Raw genomic sequence first — 21049 nt, 5'->3', positions numbered from 1 at the left:
ATTAGCCGATTACAAGCAGTTATTACCGCACCGGCTCTCCTGGCTATTCAACGAGAGGCTCCTCATGCCCTGGTGTGCCCCTCCCCCGGGCAGCCTGGCCGCTCCCGCCGGCCCCCCGGCGGTGTCTCTAGGGCACGGCGGGGGCGAGGGGCGTGAAGGCAGGAACCCCCCCTCCCCGGGACGCAGCCCTAGCGCTGGCAGCGGGAGCGCGACCTCCCGCCGGGCTACGAGCTCACGTGACCAGCCCGGCAGGGACGGGGGGGGGGGTAGCGGGGAAGGCAGAGAGAAGTAAGATGGCCGCCACCGCCGGGGGGAAGTGAGGAGCTCTTCGAGTCGTTGCCTCCTTGTCAGTCCCAGGCTGGGCCAGGGGAGCCGCCCGCAGGGGCCGAGTCCCGCCGGCTTTGGGGTGAGTGGCGAGGGGAGAGGAGCGGGGCCGGCCGGCCGCGGTGGGGGAAGGGCAGGGGGCGCTTGGAGCTGCCAAACAAAGGGCGCCATGGGGCCCCTTGCCGCCGCCGCCTCGCAGCGGCGGGGTCGCCCTGGCGGCTCCCTGGGGCGGCGGTGGGCGGTGATGGCCTCTGTGGGTGTGTGTGAGCGAGCCCCGGGGAGCGGGCCGGGGTCGCGGGGCCTAAAGCAGCCGTCGCGCTGGGCCCGGGCCTGCCCCTCGGGCTCCGGTTAGCGTTTTTGGCAGTAGCAGCGCTGCGTGGTGTGCTGCCAGCGCTCCGAAAGGTCCGCTCTTTGTGTAGGTTTGCGCTCCGCTATGGCCGCTCAGCCGGCCCTGAAATCCTCCCTCTCCCGCACGGCGGTGGGAATAGAGCAGCCCCGGCGGTGCCGCAGACACGGTCGGATGTAGCTGTCAGCCCCACGCCTGGAGGGGGGGGGATCCTCTTCCACTGTTTTTGTCTCTTGTTGCTAACTTGGAAAGACAGACCCGTAAGCAAAGTTTCGCTTCTAGTTTGTAGGGTGAAGAAGCTGAGTTTGAATAGCTAAAGCCTTAAAAACAGGGGTTTACTCCTCCTCATTTGCTTAAAAATCGGTTGAGGAAAGTGATTTCTCATCTATAACTTCAGACCAAGGATTGATGCAGGGGTAATGCACTAGTATGTTATGTTCATTGATGGCAAAGTACTTGAATCATGGGATTGTTACCTGTCCGTCCGTCCCCCCTCCCCAAACCCATCAAACAATGCAGAAGTGGAAGGATTAAAAGGAGTTTATCAGCCCCAAATGCATGCAAAAACCCACCATGTATTCGTTTACTGGATAGGTTTTAAAACGAAATAATGATCTGTTTGATGAAGATGCAGCTTAAAAGTGAAGTATGTGTTTTCACAGTGGCTGTCCATCATTTCGTAGTGAAAATGTTAATCATCTCAGTCACTTGATGTGACATATTTAATGGAATTGCTATGAATAATACAAATATCTATCTCTATGGATGTTACTGCTGCATATGAGGAATTAAGAAGCTTGTCAACTTGGTATCATATTTTAAAATAAGATTGAACCAATAAACTTAGTTCCGTTTGGATTTTTGTCTCAGGGTTGAAGGTTTGTGAAGATGATCTATCTAACAAGTTTTCACCTCATGCTTCACTCTTTTTTTTTTTTTAAGCAGGAAAATGTTTTCACAAGACTTACAGGAACTAAATCATGAAATATCTATCATTCTGTTAAGTTTAGGTAATGTTGGCCAGTAAGTTTAGAGGTTATTATGGACAGGCATTATATATATGGTATTAAATACAGTGTATTTAAGCCTTGTTTCCATAGCAAACCAAATAAATAAAAAGTTACCTAATTTAAGGGTAATGTACCTACTCTAAATACTTTGTAAAACTTAGTTTTGTTTCTCCTTTTTCTTCAGAACAATGCATGGGCAAAGGAGAATCATGGTGTCTTTTGTTAGACAAAACACAGATTAAGAGGCAGTGAGTGTCAGAGACAAGGTGGTACATTAATTTGGCCAGAAGGCTAATCTGTATGGATAGCTTTCAGTGCTTCAAAACTGGTTCTAATAAGCCTTCAGTTTATGGCATTTGACAGTGATGTCATCATTTATTCTTTTTTCTGCAACAGTAGCTTCAAATAATTTAAGAAATTCGCATCTACTCAAAATGCCACTGCTTCTGAAATATGGTGATATTAATTAAAAAAATAGTGTAATACATCTTGATCACAACCAACTTTTTCTGAAGTGTAAAATACCCTAAAGGCTGAGTTTTATCATAGAATTTGTGGCTGACTAACAAAATCTTCATCTTATGATTCAGAGAAGTGTGTTGGGCACGTGAAGCAATATGATATGAATGCTGTGTTGTAGACTTCTTTGTTGGTCTTGTGCATGTTTTGTACAGGTTCTCACTGAATTGATTTATATTTGTTGGTATAATTTTTTCTAAAAGCTTAATGCAGATGCCTGTTTTTTTTTTGTTTTCTTTTATTTAAAATGTTTAAAATCTAAAATAGTGCTTTGTAGCATTAAGTATTTTATAAGGGAGTTGAATTTTCTCCTGAAATTCAGATGTGCTTAGTATAACTTACTATTCATTGAACATATTTAAATTCTGTTTTAAAGGTAGATTTGTTTCTCTGGTAAGGTTTAAATCCCCCTATCAGTTACTTTACAGTTTTTTTTTTCTTTTAATTGATCTTTTTAATCAGGATAGAATGTAAACATATCTGATGCTTGTTATTAGATTGTGATAGTGACTTTTTGTTTAAATATATATTTATATCTTTTTGGCCTTTTGTGTATTATCTCCACTCTTGATTTTCTTAAAAAAAAAAAAAGTTACTGTAATATTTAGAATTAGCAAGTGCCTAAAATGGGAAAAATTGGACTGAATGACTTCTGTACTTCCAGTTTCACATATTTCTTAAAGTTTACTAATGTACGCAGTAACTAATTACAGTTATAGCAATCTCCTTTTGTGCAAACCTTTTTCTTCATTCTATTTATTAATTACAGATTCCAAAATAAGAATGTCTACATCTCTAGCTATCTTTTTTGTCTCTCTTAATATTTGCTAATTATATTACCTGTTCTCTGGCGTAAAGTAAATGGAAAGATGAAGTGATCTATTTAAGCTTTTTTTTTCTTCTGGATTAAAGGAGTGTGGGTAAGAGACATAGAAGAAATTCTCCCAGATGATAAGGAAAAGCTGCGAATTATGAGGTTATTAGTCAGAATGGAACTTCAGGCAGAAATGTACATTTATTATTTCTCCGTGCCTCTGAGTGCCAATTCATTTTTAGGGTCTCTCATAAAACATTGCGAAAATTTGCTATTTAAACAGAATCTTGGCTGACTCAGTCTCTATAGAAAGTGTAGTTAAACAGATCTGCTGCTTTTTCTGGGTGGTGTCTGACTTGTGATCTTTTTAATGATTATGAAATCTCTGCATTTAGTAAGTAATGATTGAATAGGGTGTCAGAAAAGAATGGGAACGCTTGTATTAGCAAGATTCTCTGCAGTGTGAACAAAGATGAGGTAATATGATTTTTAACTCGTAGGACTAGAGCTCATGGAATTTCCAATTCATGTTTTTCTTAGTTTTGTGCCATCATAAACAAGGTACAAAAGTGTGTGAAAATATTAAACTGATTTTGTTAATTTTTTGTAATACATTTTATATATACAATTCTTCTGTATTCTGTTTTTCTTTAAATTATAATTTGGCAGAATGCCATTTCAGTTCTTCAGTGCAGTACTGCATTTGCCTGTCTCTGGTTTGTACGTGTGCAGATTTTAGCAGCACTGTAAATATATTTCCTTTTACAGATACCTGGAATATCTACCACAGTACTGTGTAGTTGGAAGGTAGCTTTAATATCCAGAAACAGAAGGAAACATAAGAAAGCAAGCTATTTTAAAAGAAAACCTTAATTTGTGTTTAATTCACTATAATCTTTACTATGACCTACTAAAAAAGAAAAAGTAAGTCTCTTAAATAATATTAGTGTTTATTGACCAATTTTGATTTGTATCCATAAATGGTCATAGCTCACACAATAACTAAAAATTGTGGGCGAGAGCTATGAAAAAGATGGTGATATTAAGAAAGTTTAGCATGCAGTAGCAATAGCACTATACTTCTGTAGGTGGTTGGAAACAGTACAAGACTGAGAATTAATAGGAATATACAGATTTGAATTTCAGAACCTTTCCAGGCCGTATTGTTGCAGTTAAGAGAGACTAAACTTTTTGGTAAATCAGCAAATTTTTGCAGTCTTTCCAAAACAGTGATAATCTCTGCTTCAGTTCAGGATATGGGTGCTTTACAAAAACAGGTTAATCTTTGTGCAAATATGTTACCTTCACCTGAGCATTCGTGCTCTTGGTACATCTTTTCATGGTTTTTGGTTTGTTCTCTCTCATTGCATAATTTTAGAGACTTAAAAGATACCAGGCTTTGCCGTCCTGCAATGTTGTGAGGCCTCCAAGCTTGGAAGTGATCCTACTTGGAAGAACAGGTTCATTGGCTGGCAATTGGCTCCCCTGTGTAGGGGAAAAAATAACAGAACTAGTGTTTCCTGGAAAGGGGATCAAACTCCCAATGTGCTCCTGATTTTCACTGATGAGAGCATTGGTATAGGTTGTGAAAATAGTGTTGTGTCAAAGAACAAAGCAAATACTCTTAATTGGGCAGTTAAGGAATATATATGTATCGGATGCTCTTGAGAGGTACAATTTTTGCATCAGAATTATGAAATTGGCAGAGATTAAGTTTGTATCCTTTCTTTTGGAAAGGTCCTTATCCTATCTTTCTTTTGCTATTGAGGTTTTTTTTGTTTTTTTTTTTTTGGTGAAAAAGTGTATGTATATATATTTCAGTAGCCTTTTCCGTTGGAGGGGCCAAAGTAAAGTAACTGTTCTATCTAAAAATACTATGGAAGGTACCTATAAGGTTTGGTTCAAAGCATTTATGGTGATTTAAAAGAAATTGTAAGCATTGGAGGAAATCACACCATAATGTCCAGCACCTATGCAGACTTTGAGTTCAGTGCTTGATATTCGTAATGTAGTAATATATTGTTAGATATATCATAAATCTTAATAAACAGTAAGGTGGGCTGTGGTTGTGCCAAAGGTGTGCTAGCATGTGGTGTTGTAAAAGGTATGCAACATCTCACTTAGAAGTGTTAACTTCATTTTCTTGATTTTTTTGTCTTGCTGTCAAAGACTTACATAACATGACTAGTTCATAAACTGGAGGATTTACAGGTTTTGTTTTGTTGTTGAAGTAGAGGATAGGAAACCAGATTAATATTTGTATGGAAATATAACTTATTATGAATATCTATCTACAAAGAAGGTTACAAGTTTCTATATTTCAGTAGCAAAACATGAATCCTAATGCATCTTTTCTGTTGTAAGATAAATCTGGCAGAAGTTTATGGGAATTCATAGAATTTTTTCTTGTCCTCATTAGGTTTGTGTTCAAAAACAATAGACTTCTAGTTAGGGCATATAGTTTAAAAACAAAAAAACAAACCACCCTCCAAAAACCTAAGAAACACCCTTAAGCTTTAAAATTTTTGTCTACTCTTAATGATTTTTATATAAATAGAATGTCTAATTTCTACTGAGTTGCTGTTGTGAGTGAAAATATCATGAACAAACTGCAGCCTAATTTCAGACTTTTATTTTTTCTGAAAAAAGTCAAACAATATAGAAACTTCCAAAGATCTTAAAGCTAACCTGTTTTACATATCTGTTGGTAGTTTTTCATGTTGTTTTGTTGGTTTTGTTTAAGGATGAGAAGCCATATAGTAAGCTGATAAACTTAGGTTGTATTTTTAAATGGAAATTTCCAGTACTGCCTCCCTAATCGGTGCTTTCCTACAGCCCTCCAGAAATCTTAATCATTTGGATGCCCTAAAAAACTTTCAGGAACAGTGACAAATGAGAGCAGTAGAATGTGAAAATCGAGATTAAAACATCTGATTTTATTGTTTTTGGTTTTTATAAAATAGGCTGCTCTTAATTCTGAGAACAGACTATTTTGTCACAGTGATGTGTAGCTGACAAAGAATATTAATATCATTCTTGGTGATGGTTCCCCCTGCAAAGGCTTTTATCCTTTTAGAAAAGGAATATTAATGTGGAGTTTGTAAATGCAACTCTTGATCTTCTTTTTTTCTTTCTTTTTTTTTTTTTCTTTTTCTGATGGTGGTAGTATCAGGTATTTTGCTGTTTGCTAAAGGTTTAGCTTGTGTCTAAGGATTCAAATCAACATGAAGGCAGAAACTCTGCTGGCCCGATAACTGAGTTCAAGTAATGATTTCTGAAGCGGTATACTTATCTGTGGTGCACCAGCACTGCCTTTGCATTTTTGAAAAATGATAATAAGGAACAAGAAGGAAAGAATCTTACTTTGAGGCGTAATGTGGAATCCTTTTTTTCCTTCTCACACTAGCTAAGAATTTATAAAACTTTGACTGTGACTTGAGAGTATAATTTGAAACATCATAATCATCTTTTGCTGATGATTTTTAATACATATTTCAACTTTGTATTTGGTATGGAAAACAGAATGGGGAACTAAGGTACAGCTACCATAGAGAAGCTGGATCACTGTGTGGGGAATTGACAAAATGTTTGTGGTAGCAGTAGAGTTAGATGCAAGTCCTATTTGATGAATTTCTGTCAGAATATATAAAACTTGATGGGAGGAATTCAGGTGCCTGAACATGAACACAAACATCTAATGCTATCTTAGGTGCTTAGACATCTGAGACATCTATTATATGGGGCTGGAAGATATGACATAGGCCATAAGGGAGGTGTACTGTTCACACAGAATCACAGAATGGTTGAGGTTGGAAGGGACCTCTGGAGATCATCTAGTCCAACCCCCCTGCTCAAGCAGGGTCACCTAGAGCACGTTGCACGGGATTGCGTCCAGGCAGCTTTTGAATATCTCCAGAGAAGGAGACTCCACAACCTCTCGGGGCAACCTGTTCCAGTGCTCTGTCACCCTCACAGTGAAAAAGTATTTCCTCATGTTCAGATGGCACTGCCTGTGTTTCAGTTTGTGCCTGTTGTCTGCTGTTCTGGAATAGCAGCTGGATGCCAGACAAGATACTAAAATTTCTCATTTAGCTATATCTGAAATGGCAGTGGGTGCCTAGATGTGGGCACTGAATCACTCCAATCACTATTTCTTGTCAACCCTTCATTTTTGGTGTGGTTTATTTATTTATTTTTATTTTTTTATTTTACAACCTCTCAATCAGTTTTCCTCCTACAGAGAGAAGGCAATAAAGAAAAGAAAGTTTTGATATTTACTACCATTTCACTTTTCACCTTGCTTGTGTGTTATGGTACTTCACCTGTATGGTAAACATAAAACACCTTTTGTATTCTTAATTTATAACTTTCTTGTGGAAGAGACTTTATTTGTGCAGGACCTAGTAAAATAAGACTTTATTCTTGCTTGATGGGCATGGTATGCCAAATCTGGATTTTTTTGGAAGTCAGTTGGAGTTTTAAAGAATGCCTGAGTGATGTGATTTGATTCATGGATTTTTAGATGGTGTAGGGAAGTTTTGGATTATGGGGAGTTCAAATGCCTTAATCCTTTTTGGAATTTGTCCCTTAAATCACAACCCGGATTTTAAGCACAAATTTAACAGTGTGATTCACAATCCCTTCTTTCCCTCTCTTTTCTCTCTCATGTTCTTCTGCTTACGTACCTAAAATGTATGGAGTTTATAGCTTCAGTTGTCACTAAAATTTTGTATATGCCTAATGTTCTTCTATGCTCCCCAGAGCTTCTGTCATCTTGACTGAGCTGAGCAAGTTGGCTTCTTTCCTGGCATTTTTGAATGAGGCATTTCTACTTCCGTATCCTCTGAAGGTTATGATACTGTATGTGAGCACAGGCGGTACCTAGTATATCCTGAGAACGCTGAGTTTACCTATATATACTTACTCAAAAGCAGGTTTGTTAGAGGAAGCAGCATGGTGTGATAGTATTACAGTCTACATAAGCAATTTAAAGCAAAGGTAGATTGAGTATTTGGTAAGAATCTTTAAATCTGCATTATCTTCTCTGCTTTAAGTGTAGCAGAGTTTCTGCTGGCTTCCTTGTGTCTATTTTTGGCTAGCGAGTTACTTCACCTGGCAGTATGAAGGAAATCACTGACTGCTTTAATGTGACAGTAGAAGTTAAGAGCTTTTGCTTAGGAAAGCAACGGCGCTTTGGCTTTTTCCTGATAGAGAATAGCGTAACCACTAGACTTCAGGTAAGACTGAGCTGAAATTTTTCTCTACTGCTGCAGTGCTATTATGCAGGAAAAAACCACAGAGCGATCATATGTCATCCACTGGCAAGGAGAAAGCTGCTGGGGGGACAGGGGAACAGTCCTGTGTTCTGCTCCATGACTTATTTTGCATCCAGTGAAACTTCAATGCAGAATGGATAAGTTCAACCTCTGGAGACACGTGCTTGTTGCTCTGATACTACTGGTTCTCTGAGCTCTCTGTTAGCCCAAAGCTTCTTAGGTAGTCCTATGATTCTTAATGTTTTGCCGTAACTGACAGCAAACTCTTCTGTCTTATGAATTAAAGAACAAAACCATGTAATTAATCAGTAGAAGCTATGTTAAGTTTGAGTAGTAAGGTAACAACATGCTATCACATGCAGCCATGTCTGGATAAAATTGGTAATAACTGTTTTAATAAATGGTTTTTTCCAGAGTTCCACATGACTGTTACTTAGATATTATCCCTGTATCTTGTAATGACTAATATTCTCAGTGGTCTGCTTGTGTGCTTAAAGGATAAGGGTTACACTGTAAATAACTAGCAGATATAAACTGTGTATGTGTGTAACATATAAAGTTACTCACATGGTTTTATATATGCAGAAAAATTTATGTGTATGGAAGACTACTATGCATTCCATTCAAAAAACACGTTTGGCCAGTACCTAAAAAATGCGGCAAGTTCTGTAACTTTCTAAGAACTACAAAAAATTAACTACAAACTACAAAACTAGAATTACAAAAAAAAAAAAATTTCATTTGAGATGTAATGCAAATTCTGTCTCCACAGTGTTTTGTTGAGTAGAAGGGCAGGTATTTGTACTCAATCAATAATTTACTGGCATGCAGTTTGTTTTTTTTCTAATGTTAAAGTTAAATATCATTGGCTTTACTTAAGGTTTTCTTTTTTCTTTTGTTTCAGTACAGATAAGTTCTATTGTACAAGCATTTTCAATACTGTGCAAAGATGGCAAGTCTGATGAGTCAGAGTCTGTTGACCTATGTAGAAGAAGGAAATGTTCCTGCTCTGAAAGCACTTCTTGAGAAGTGCAAGGATGTGGATGAGAGAAATGAGGTAAGATGATTTTGTAAAGGTTGGTTTCATACTACAGCTTATTAGTTAGAGACTGAATAATTAATGAGCTCATGCTCATTGTTTAATATACAAATTTCAGTTTTATTCTCAGCTTTTTGCTTACTGATTGCACCGTGAACACACAGTATGATTGTTGGATATTCAGTCTGAGTACGTCAGCATCTTTCAGTATGTTTGTTTTTTTGAGTTTTCCTGTAAGCTGGACAACATAATCTTCATCCATGAAGTAAGGATGGACTGATATCTGTGCTTCTGCAGCCGGGAATTTATAGATCCAGATGTGTGTGCATTCATGCCCTGTCCCTTTTAGGATGAAATCTGGGATGATAACCCTGGGCTCTTCACCCACATCCTAGTTTTGAGGCAAGAGAAATTTCATTATATGATCCAAATAGGAGCATATTTTGTAGCATACTCTGAGCGTGCTCATTTGGATGAAAAGATACATATCGTAAGATAAACCTAGGTGTAACCAGGAGGATTAAATAACTTTACCAGGATTGTACAGGAAGTCTTGATACATGGCAGGGAGTTGAAATGTGGATATTCTGAATCCTGGGACAGTGTGCTAATCATTAGCTGCTGCATTGCAATTTGATTTAGTCTGATTTGAGGATATTGCCAACAGCAAGTTAAATGTGCTGCAATTCAGTATACGGCACTAAAGGTTCCTTAGAGTTTCCTGGGAGGTGTGATTCATACAAATGTCTGTTGCCAATGACTGTTTCCATTGTTTTTCTTGATGTTTAATACTCAGGTTACCTTGATGCAATATAGTCTGTGTGTGTGGTGTGTGTGTGTGTTTTTTTGTATACTTTATAAGTATACAAAACTTACTTTATAAGTAAGCTTTATAAGTAGGCTCAAGAAGATGATTTGACTTATTTATCTTCTGAGAATATTTTTGAAAAAGAAGTCGTTAAATGGGATATATTATTCAAAAAAAAGCATCATTTACATATGAAAGCAAAGCATAGAATTTAGCCTTATTGTAGTTATTAATCTTGTTTCCATTAACGGATAGTTTTCTTTCACTGTCAGCAAATTCATTTGTGCTGTGGATGTGCGTGTGCTGAATTATTTGAGATGTGAGAATTTTTAAGTTTTTGAGCATGCAGATACACAGCATGCCTGATGGTGAGATTTATCTGAGAAGAGAAATGATCTGTTCTCTCTACTGGTAGTTCCTTTCAACATCATGGCTGAAATCAGACTAGACAGTCAGTGTTGACTTTACCAGCTGCGTCACTGCCTTCACCACCTTCTCTAAATTTTTCTCTTTTCTTGATGGAACTAAGGGCACTGCTGGGTTTCAATAACTGCCTTTCTTGTAGTGACCATTTCCCTAAAATCTGTTTTTTTTTCTTTTTTCATTTTTTTTTCTTTCAGGTCTTATATTGTACTGGAGAAGGTTGTTTTTTGAGAGGTATAGGATTTGCATCAGTTTTAAACCCATGAGGGTGGGGGGTCTGTTTACAAAGAGCTTTGTTTAAATGTTAGCTCTTCAGTGGAATTCAGTAGTCTTGAGTGCAGTGCTGTTTTCAGTTTTGGACCTGCCAAGAAGTCTTTTCTTCTTGGGTAAAAACAAAATAACAAAACAGAGTACCAACTCCAGGTGAGTATCTCTAAAAAGACGGTTTGCAAGCAAGGATTGCTGTGCCAGGACCTCCCAGGCTGCAGTAAATTGTCAGAGCACGGAATCGCCCACATTGGTGCCAACCCTTAATATCTAGACTCCTGATCAGTTGCCAGGAAAACTTGGATGTTCTGGTCAGTTTGTGTATGAATGGTTTTGTTGGATTAACATTAGCCGTTTCAGTTAGTGTGGAATAAGTCTCAGTCTCTCTCCCTCTCCCCCACGCATGTTCTCTCTCTCGTTCTCTCTCTTGCTCTTGTACCAGTTACCATGATATTTAACAGCTAATAATAGACACTTGTCTTGTGTACTTTGATTCTGACAACCTACAGTTTTTTTTGGTGTGCCTTTCCTTCTACTCTTCTGGTCTTGATACTTGAAGTACCTTCTGAATCTTAACACAGACTTTGAGAGGCAGCTGATCTATAGGCACTATAGAGCACTTAATGACTTCCAGAAAAAGGTGCCTGTGTGCCCCTTTATAATTTGGATTGTTCCAGTATTTAGACTTAGCTGTAAGGTGCAGACAGACAATACTTGATCTGCTTTTTATAAAGATTTTTTTTGTGAGAAAATTGAACATTCAGGTGTTGAGTATTGGCTAGACTCGTGGACAAATTTTGAGAGTTACTCTGGATGTCATAGACACAGAAGTTATTTTTTGTTTCTTTGGAGGTCCATTCTTGTTGAAATCTCCATGATTTGCTTTAAAAAAAAAAAAAAAGCTGCGTTTGAGAATCTCCCTGCAAAAGGGAAGGACGTTTTCAGTTCCCCAATGGAAAGTTCTACATCTGTCTAGTAATACCAGAACCACTCTAGAAGTGTTTGCTGCTTCTTGCAGGAAGGGATCATCTTCCCATCCACAACCTCCTTTTGCCTAGAGACTTTTTTTGTGTGTGTGTTACCCTTTTGCAGAGAGTTACAAATATGTGGAGGTTTCAGGACACCATTAATGATGCAGAAGATGTTGTTCCTTTGTACCGGTCACTTTGCCATGACCTCCATTGCCTGAATAAGCTTGTCAAAGGGAAGCTGCAGAAGATCAGTTAAATGACTTCTTTTTATTAACTTCTGCCATCCCAGAATCACTATCTCTTCATGTGGAGATTGTTGGATTACCATCTGGCATGGCAGTGTACAAGTTCTGGCAAGTGAGGCCTGGATATTATACCCACGGGTCATAGCTTTTGCTTTGTGTCCAAATGCCTTTTCCCATTCTTTTCTCAGGCAGCCCTTCTGACACAGAAAACAAACACCTTACTGGCCTGACAGGTGTGATAGAAACTCTGCTACTACATTTCATTGGAAAAGCTTTTTAGAAAAAGCTATGGTATAAATTGTATTGTATTAAAGAAAACTTGTTCTGGATTTAAGGTAACAGAATTCCAGGAATTGTAAACTAATGCTTGTAACTTTACGTTGTTAACTCTGCTACTTCAGAAAGTGGATTGGTCTGTTTTTTTTTTTGTTTTTTTTTTTTTTTGCTTGCAAAAGACTCCTTCCATGGGTATCAGTTGTTTTCATATTATGTTTCATTTTCGCTACAGGTCATGATCACTTCCAGAATAGGTTCCCTAATTCTTTACTACAATTAGATACCAGTATTTTTATGGGTGCACCTTATAATGGACCTTTACCTGGAATAGTTGACTCATTAAGTCTTCAGTGCTCTGGAACTCATTGTAGCTCTTTCGGATTCCCTGGGAGTCTGAATGAACATGAGGCTTTATACAGTCTCAGTTCAGCATGTAGAGTTTATTGATAACAGAGAACTTGTATAATTATCCTCAGCCATGTCTTCATGAATCACATACATAGTCTTGTGCTGGGCATCATATAAAGTATGTGCAGCCCTTTGGCCATTAGACCACTTAAGCTTCTCCAAGAATTGTTTCCTCAGTGGCATTAATGATACTGAGGGAAGCAGTTGACACCTTTTCTGTTCCAGTACAGCAATAATCCGCTATGTGCTGAGGATGCTTTGCTGAAAAATATGACAGTTAAAATTACTTTGCTGTTGTTAAATTACTTTCTTATAAAAATGAGCATAATAAAGGGCATGAATGAACACAACGCATTCAGAGACTTACAGAATATACAATTTAAATACCTGGGGACCGCATATGTGATGTTGTGGAGGATGGAGGTGCAGGAGCAGGTTCATCAGTTGGATGTCATGCTGGCAATATGGAGGCTGGCTTTTCAGAACAGATCACCTTTCAGGAAAGATCTCAGCCACTTTATCTGTGAGACTGAAAAACCATCCATTACATGATTTTTCTGTTCTTCGCTGTTGGTTTTGCTTCATCTGTGGAAGACGATAACAGTGATAAAAATGTTAACTGTTCAGAAGGAGTTCACTTAACTGTTCAGAAGGAACAAGAATGCTCATGCTAAAACAGGGATTTTGTAGGTACTGCTAAAGAAAAAAAGAAATCTCCGATCTCAGAATCGCAGAATGGTTGGGGTTGGAAGGAATCTCCTGGAAACTGTCTAATACAGCACCCCTGCTCAAAGCAGTGTCAACTAGAGCAGGTTGCTCAGTACCATCTCCAGTCAGGTTTTGATCATCTCCAAGGATGGAGACTCCACAGACTCTCTGGGTAACATGTTCCAGTGGTCAACCACCAAAAAAATCTTAAGTTTAAACAGAATTTTCTCTATATAAGTTTGTGCTCATTGACTCTTGTTCTGTCATTGGGCACCAATGAAAAGAGGCTGGCTCTGTCTTTAACACCCTCTTGCCCCCCAGGGTGTTTATCTGCATTGATAAGATCCCCCATGAGCCTTCTCTTTTCTAGGCTGAACAGTCCCAGGTCTCTCAGACTCTCCTCATATGACAGATGCATCATCTTTGTGGGCCTTTGCTGTACTCCCTCCAGTATGTCCATGTCTTCCTCGTACTGGGGAGCCCAGCGCTGGACACAGCAATCCAGGTGTGGCCTCAGCAGGGCTGAGCAGAGGGGAAGGATCACCTCCCTCAACCTGCTGGCAACACTCTGCCTAATGCAGCCCAGGAGGCTGTTGGCCTTCTCTGCCACAAAGGCACGTTGCTGGCTCATGGTCAACTTGTCCACCAGCACTCCCAGGTCCTTCTCTGCCAAGCTGTCCTTCAGCTGGTTGGCCCTCAGCCTGTCCTGGTGCCAGGGATTATTCCTTCCCAGGTGCTGGACTCTGAACTTCCCATTCTTGAACTTCATAAGGTTCATCTCTGCCCATTCCTCCAGCCTGTTGCGGTCCCTCTGAATAGCAGTGCAACCATCTGGTTCATCAGCCACTCCTCCCACTTTTTGTATTGTCTCCAAACATGCTGGTGTATTCTGTCCCATCATCCAGGTCATTAATGAAGACATCAAACAGTACTGGACTCTGGGATAGAGCATTAGTGCCTGCCCTCCAGCTGGACTTAACATTGCTGATCACAATCCTCTGAGCCCTGCAGTTCAGTCAGTTTTCAGACTACCACTGTCCATTTATCTAGTCCATACTTCATTAGTTTTTCTGAGGATGTCATAGGGGAGACAGTGCCAAAGCCTTACTAAAGTCAGTATAAGCATCATATACTTCTCTTTCCTACCAAGCTGGTCATCTCATCACAGCAGGCTATCAGGTTGGTCAGGCATCATTTCCCAAATCAGTTGGCATGTGTATTCCCAGAGTATTAACTTGTGTATAAAGAATCCATCTTGAAGAGCAATAGTTAAAAGTTAGTGAGTTTTCTATTCTGGAATGTAATATTTTCCTTCCTCTACTGATTTTTGAACATTTTATTAATTTTTTGGTGATGACCAGACCTAAATACTAGTTTGTTACTATTAAATGTGCTTTAGAATCTAAAAGCAAACATATTCTTAGTTTGAGTGTATATACCAACATAAACTTATTTAAGACTGTATTTTCTCCCTGTAAAAAATTACATTATGTTAGATAGAAGGCATATCCTATCATGATTAATACTGTTGGCTATCTCTAATGACCCTCAAAAAACTCCCTAAAAAGTTAGGGAATACCAGATGGACTAGAAAGCTTTTTTGAATGAATGGGTATTTTTCTTTTTTTTTCTTTCTTTTTTTTTTTTTGTACTGGGGAGAAGGAATTTGTCAAACATATTCTTTAGTAGAACAGTTGACAGCAAAGTTAGCGAAGACTAGTGATCTTACCTGTAATCTGCGAATACATAGCTTTTACATCATTTTCTCAAGTGCTTCTAGTAGACTAGATAACTGTGATTTTTTTTTTTCCTTTTTATATGGTACAGAGAAAGGACAGGAGCAAGGTCGGGAAGAATTTCAACCATTTATTTAAGATATAGTAAATCTGTTAATCACAACTAAGCTTTGCTTCTCGCCATGCAGAGCAGTCACTCTGAGGGGTTTCTTGTGCTTGTGAACTGAACAACTCTGAAGAGAAGTTGTGATGCAAAAATAGTGTAATGGAAGGGTGACAGACTGTAACTGACTTAAAAAATCCTTAAAGGCAAATAAACCAGTTTTAGAATCTTTCTTCTTCATTGAGATGAGGCTGCCTATTAAGACTGATGGGATCAGTGTTGCACAGGACAGGAATGATGTCTCTGTTTGGTGTACTGTCAAACAAAGGTATGGTGTATAACTGAATATTTTTGCTAGACCTCAGCAAGAAATTTTGCTGTTAAGCTGAACCTGTTCTAATGGCCATTCTGATACCTGTGTTTAAAAAAATAAATAAAATCTAACCATGTGCCTGTGTTACTTCAAGATGTAAAGATGTAACAGGCTGTGTTAGAGGTGTCTTTAGTAGGCGAATCATTAGGAAGGAAAGATATTCTTAACCCTATAACACTTTTTGGGTAGCCATTTTTAAATGTCTGATTTATTTATTTTTTCACTTGACAGCTAAACACTGGAAACGGAACTTAATGTTCCTGTGTAGGCTTTGGCCTTCTACTGATGTTGTTTATGCATTATTTGGCATTTTTCTGATGCATCACTTTTGCATGTCATTTGATTTCAGAATGGCCAGACTCCACTGATGTTGGCTGCTGAGCAAGGCAATTTAGAAATTGTCCAAGAGCTTCTTAAGAAGGGAGCTAATTGCAACTTGGAAGATGCAGTAAGTATTAGCACTTTATGTTACAGTACCTAGCAATACAGGGAGAAGAAATTTCAAGAGGCAGGCAAAGAAAAGGTATTTAGATGAGTGTGTGTTGCAGGGGGAGGGATGGAAAACAATGACATATAAGAGAAATTTTGCCCAAAATAACTGACTCTGTATTCCTCAGATTAGAATCGATCTAGCTAGGTTTATAAAGAACAGGAATATTTAAGCTGCTTTAAATGTCTGAGGAACTCTGCTGAATGCTGTTGCTGTTTCTTCTGGGAAGTTAGTACTGGGAGGCTATAATAATAGTGTTGGCAGCAGTTAACATGAAAAGATAGGTGGGATAGAGAAATACTGCATCAAAGACAAGGTCCAAGCAGTTTTGCTCATGGCAGTGATGTAGTGGTATGTGGGGTTGGTTTTTGATTGGTTTTGGTGTTTTTTTTTAATAAATATTGAAAGAGAATTTATATTAAAGGATTATTTTATGTGGAAGCCAGAAGACATACAAATAGAGAAGGCTTTAAAATTTATGAGTTCTCTTCCTGCCCATGAAGAAGAGGATGACTCTATAGTTGAAAGGTGCCTGGTAGGAATGGAGAGGACAGAAGCGTTATTAAAAGTTTTGACAGATCTGTATATTTCTGTTAAGAGCTATCAACAGAAAACCAGTGTTATTCATGCTGAAAGTAGTTCATTTCTCTCTCCTGCCCATTAGTTTAATTGTAGCGTTGTAGACATACAAGAAAGGTCTGGTATGAAACTGACCTCTTGGGCGGGTGAATGGGGAGAGCAAATGTGAGGCATTTTTGGAGATACTTTATTACATCTTTTATAAATGTTAGTTTCTATATTTATATGTAGAACAGTTAGAGTATAAGTGGTTACTATATTTGCATGGGTAGAGTTTATAAAACAAGAACAGTCCACACCTACATATTTTTTGAGCAGTGGATGGAAGACGTGTAATGCAAGCAGAAATTTATCCCGGTCTCCTGGACCTGCAGCCACCTGAGGTAGCAACGGAAGGAAGTCCTGAACCGCTCCTGAAGTGGTTGTAGATGTGGGGAGCAGGGCTCTGGTCTTGTATTAGCCACTTACGTGCTGTTGCCCATTGCGTCTGGAGACAGAACACCAACGTTTTCTGTGGTCTTAGTCTCCACTCAGCAGTTCTCATTGTCTGGACATCCTTCTCTAATCCTTTGTAGGTGTTGCTTCCTCCATGCAATTCTTAAGAAATGAACCTGCAGTGAATTTAGGAGTGGAAAGTGATGGATACTGGGGAGGAGAGGACATAATTGGAGAGGATGCTTGCAGTAGCTGTGGGTCTGCATTTTCCTGTGTATAACTGACAGGTTGTTTATGAGTTGTTTTTTTTTGTTAATATTTATTTAACTTTTTACTTTTTTAAAGGACAGCTCTTTTAAGGAGTTTTGAATTTCCTGTCATGTGGGTTATATGTTTGAAAAATAAGATAATTGTATTAAAACACTGAATGTCACTTACAGTCTTTTTTCTTTTTGTAGGATAATTGGACAGCTCTTATTTCAGCGGCTAAAGAAGGACATGTAGATATCGTAGCAGAGTTACTCAATTATAATGTCAGTTTGGAGCATCGGGATTTGGTATGCGTTGTCCTAATGTTAAAATAAAATAGTTGCCCTATTTTTAGTAACAAGAAATATTCAGGGAGTTGGAGGTTTTCAGTTCTGTGAAACAGATTGAAAATCTTTTATTTTGGTCTCAGTGCTGTTAAAATGGAAAAGAATATATATTTAAATATTGCTTTTAACAGTTTTGCTGTGATATACTTGCTTCTGTGTTAATAAAGACTGTTTATTTTATAAGGTGACTTTTTCTTTGTGTACTTGGGTAGGTTTTGCTTTGGAAAGAAGCTGAACTGAAGGGTTTTGGTGGTGGGTTTTTTTGGTGGTGGTTTTTTTTTGGTGGTGGTTTTTTTTTGGTGGTGGTTTTTTTTTTGGTGGTGGTTTTTGGTTGTTTGGTAAAATAAGTGTTCTTGCCTAGAGGACATTCATATTGTATTTGCTTTTTTGCTGCAGAACTGTGATTATCGATGCAGCAGTCCCTGTTCTTAATATCCTGGGATTTGGTTTGGTTCATCTTGCTAAATATTTGGAGGGAGGGGAGGGGAACATGGGTACTGTAGTCCAGTCCATTTCAAGAATTACCAAAGTTTCTTATATAGTTCATGTCAAAGGTTAGATGCCTCTGAAGAGCTACAGGCTTTTCTCCATTGCCTGAAGAGGGAATTAGATACCTTCTTAGAGTTTCAGAAACTTTAAGTGCTCCCTTTAACTGAAGTTCCAGTCTATCTGAAGGCTGGGCATCTTGCCACGTCCTACTTTCCTAATTTTTGCATAATAGTGTAATATTGGGACCCGTTCACATGGCAAGTGTTAGACTTCTGTGCCTGCATCAGCCTGAGCAGGATCCTTTACCTCTCAAAAAGCGTGTAATAAAGAATTAAACAAAAACTGTGCTTACAGTATCGGACACATACTGTTATTTTAAGATTAATTTTGGAAAAGATTACCTGACTTGTTGAATGCCTTAAATAATGAAACCTCTTTGTTTCTTAGTGTACAAACTTCTTAATGAATGCACAAATACAGTTCAAATTTAATTGCTATTATTACTCCCTTAAGAGGACATCTGACTTTTTTCATGATGAAGTAAATCATTATATAATTACTTTATGAAGACCAAGTGTCAGCACAGACGTTAAAAATAAACCCTTCAAGTTAATTGATTTGGATTCTAGACTTTTTTTGAGATAGCGTTTGCTTTTTAGGTTGTTGATTGTCTAGTGGTAAGATTAGTATGAGCTTGAAATTCGAATTGTGTGTCTACAGCAAAGTTGGTAACATTTAGGACAGTATTTTCTTCTCCTCCCAAGTTCTTCATATAGCAGAAAATTAGTAATTTCACATGCATACTGATGACATAAGTAGGAGGAAAAGGTTGTGTGGTTGGTGCTTATTTGTCTGGGACTTGCAAAACAGTTTTAGGACAAATATAAAAATAAATAAAAGTGCATAATTAAGTTTTTAAAATTGTATTTTTCATTTTTGATGTTTTCCTGAATTGTGTTTGCCAGGGAGGATGGACCGCTCTGATGTGGGCATCCTATAAAGGTCGTACGGAAGTAGCTGAGCTGCTCCTTGAAAAAGGAGCAAATCCAAACATCACAGGATTGGTAAGGTGTTTTTTTGTTGTGTTTTTTTTTTTTTAATACTAAAAAAGGCAAGTTTAAAATCCCAAATTATATATTATTTTGATTATCTTGATTAATTGTTTGCATTTTTTGGTGCTATAATACTATACTTTATTAATAAAGTGATGGTTTTAAATATGTGTGTCACAGCCAGTGTTTTTTAATTAAAACAATTGAATGTATAGATCTTAGTAAGACTTAAATCAGCAGGAGAGAAATACTAGAAAAGAATAAATAGTGTATGTAATGCGATTAGTATAACAATTCACATTTTTTATGCGTCTGTATAATTTAATGGAATGATTAATATTGTGCAATCTAGAAACAGTAACTTGTGTTAATTGTTTCATAATTAACAAATGGGCTGGACTATATAAATACGTAGTATACATTCATACCTATGAGAGATAATTACAACACTAAGACCAAGATTTATTTCGTTTTCTGCATGTAAGATTTGTCAAAAACGTGTAGGCATCTTGAAACTTGAGTGAACAAGTTGTTTATACTGTCAGCTCTCTGGTAGCTGAGGCAACAGTGAATGGGTAAAGGAAAAACACAAGTAACTTATCTTTCTGCTTTTGAATTTAGTCTGGTTTGCATATGGAGCTTCTGCATGCATGATAACTGATCTTCAGTCTTGATTAGTTAAGGATAATTGAGAGCTGTCTGTGTTGTTTCTCTTTTGTATTATAGAGGCATATTTTGAGATAAGGATGTGAATTTTTAAACCTTATTTGAGGAGTTTTAAAATGAAATCTTTTCCAAACAGCAGACAACTGCCTAGCCGTCAATGAAACAATGTACTAGGCAACAGTTAGGTTTAATTCTGTGTATTCCTCCTTCCATGTTTTTATCGTCTTTTGGAGCATTCTGATCGATATTTTTTTATGAAAAAAGGTTGAGACTATACTTTTATTGCTTTTAATTTCTAAATTTTTATTTTTTAAAAAATTTTTCATCTAATTTGTAAACATTTTTCTGTTTTAAGCAATACAGTGTTTATCCAATTATTTGGGCAGCAGGACGAGGCCATTCAGATATAGTACATCTCTTACTGCAACATGGAGCTAAAGTGAACTGCTCTGACAAAGTGAGTTATGTTTATTTAATTGAATAATTTCTTTAATGCTTGATACATCTCTTGGAAAAAAAAGAGTTCTTAGCATGTAATGTCCTAAAATTACTTTTGTATCTAAAAAGAAATCAAAATGTATCAGATATTTTCTGATTTAAAAACAGCTGTTATTAATTATTTTTTTTTGTCCATGAGATTAGAATTCGTGTGCTAGAGTAAGAATCGTTATACTTGCAGGAGGGTTTTCTTACAGTATACTGGAGATGGTTGTGCACATTTATTACAGTGGAGCATATTTCTATTTTTTAAGCTACTGGAAACTTTGCTGTCTTAAGTGGCATAGGAAAATAATTCTTATAGCTAGCAACCTCTAAAGAAGAAAAGTTAAAATGGCTTTTCAGATGTTGGTGTTAATTCTCAAGATGAAATTAGATCTCTGTAGGTTTAATGCATTAACACATAGGAGAAATACTAGATTTAGCAGATAGCAAATACAAAGAGCAATATGATAAAATATTAATAATATTTTTGCAGTATGGAACCACCCCCCTTGTTTGGGCAGCTAGGAAAGGTCACTTGGAGTGTGTGAAGTACCTGCTGCAAATGGGAGCTGATGTTGATCAAGAAGGAGCTGTAAGTAACTGCTTGTTTTTC

The 21049-nt window shown here is 37.8% G+C and overlaps 1 protein-coding gene across 3 annotated transcripts in view; it reads left to right on the top strand.

Moving 5' to 3' along the window:
- Positions 1-262: 262 nt before the first annotated feature.
- The window catches only part of KIDINS220 (kinase D interacting substrate 220), an 85950-nt gene continuing 65163 nt past the window's right edge, over positions 263-21049 (top strand). For 2 of the 3 annotated variants that reach the window (XM_067294266.1, XM_013955056.2), the window contains exons 1-3: positions 19206-19299; positions 20309-20410; positions 20930-21028. In XM_067294266.1, coding sequence (XP_067150367.1) covers positions 19219-19299; positions 20309-20410; positions 20930-21028 — 282 coding nt within the window. In that variant the 5' untranslated portion in view covers positions 19206-19218. Of the gene's footprint in view, positions 407-9193; positions 9347-15995; positions 16095-17608; positions 17708-19200; positions 19300-20308; positions 20411-20929; positions 21029-21049 lie in introns of those variants that run through there. The other variant, XM_067294267.1, reaches the window with a different exon arrangement.

Source organism: Apteryx mantelli, chromosome 3, assembly GCF_036417845.1.
Source record: "Apteryx mantelli isolate bAptMan1 chromosome 3, bAptMan1.hap1, whole genome shotgun sequence".
Taxonomy (NCBI): domain Eukaryota; kingdom Metazoa; phylum Chordata; class Aves; order Apterygiformes; family Apterygidae; genus Apteryx; species Apteryx mantelli.
The sequence above is the reverse complement of the archived record's forward strand: the minus strand, read 5'-3'. Positions and strand labels throughout refer to the sequence as shown.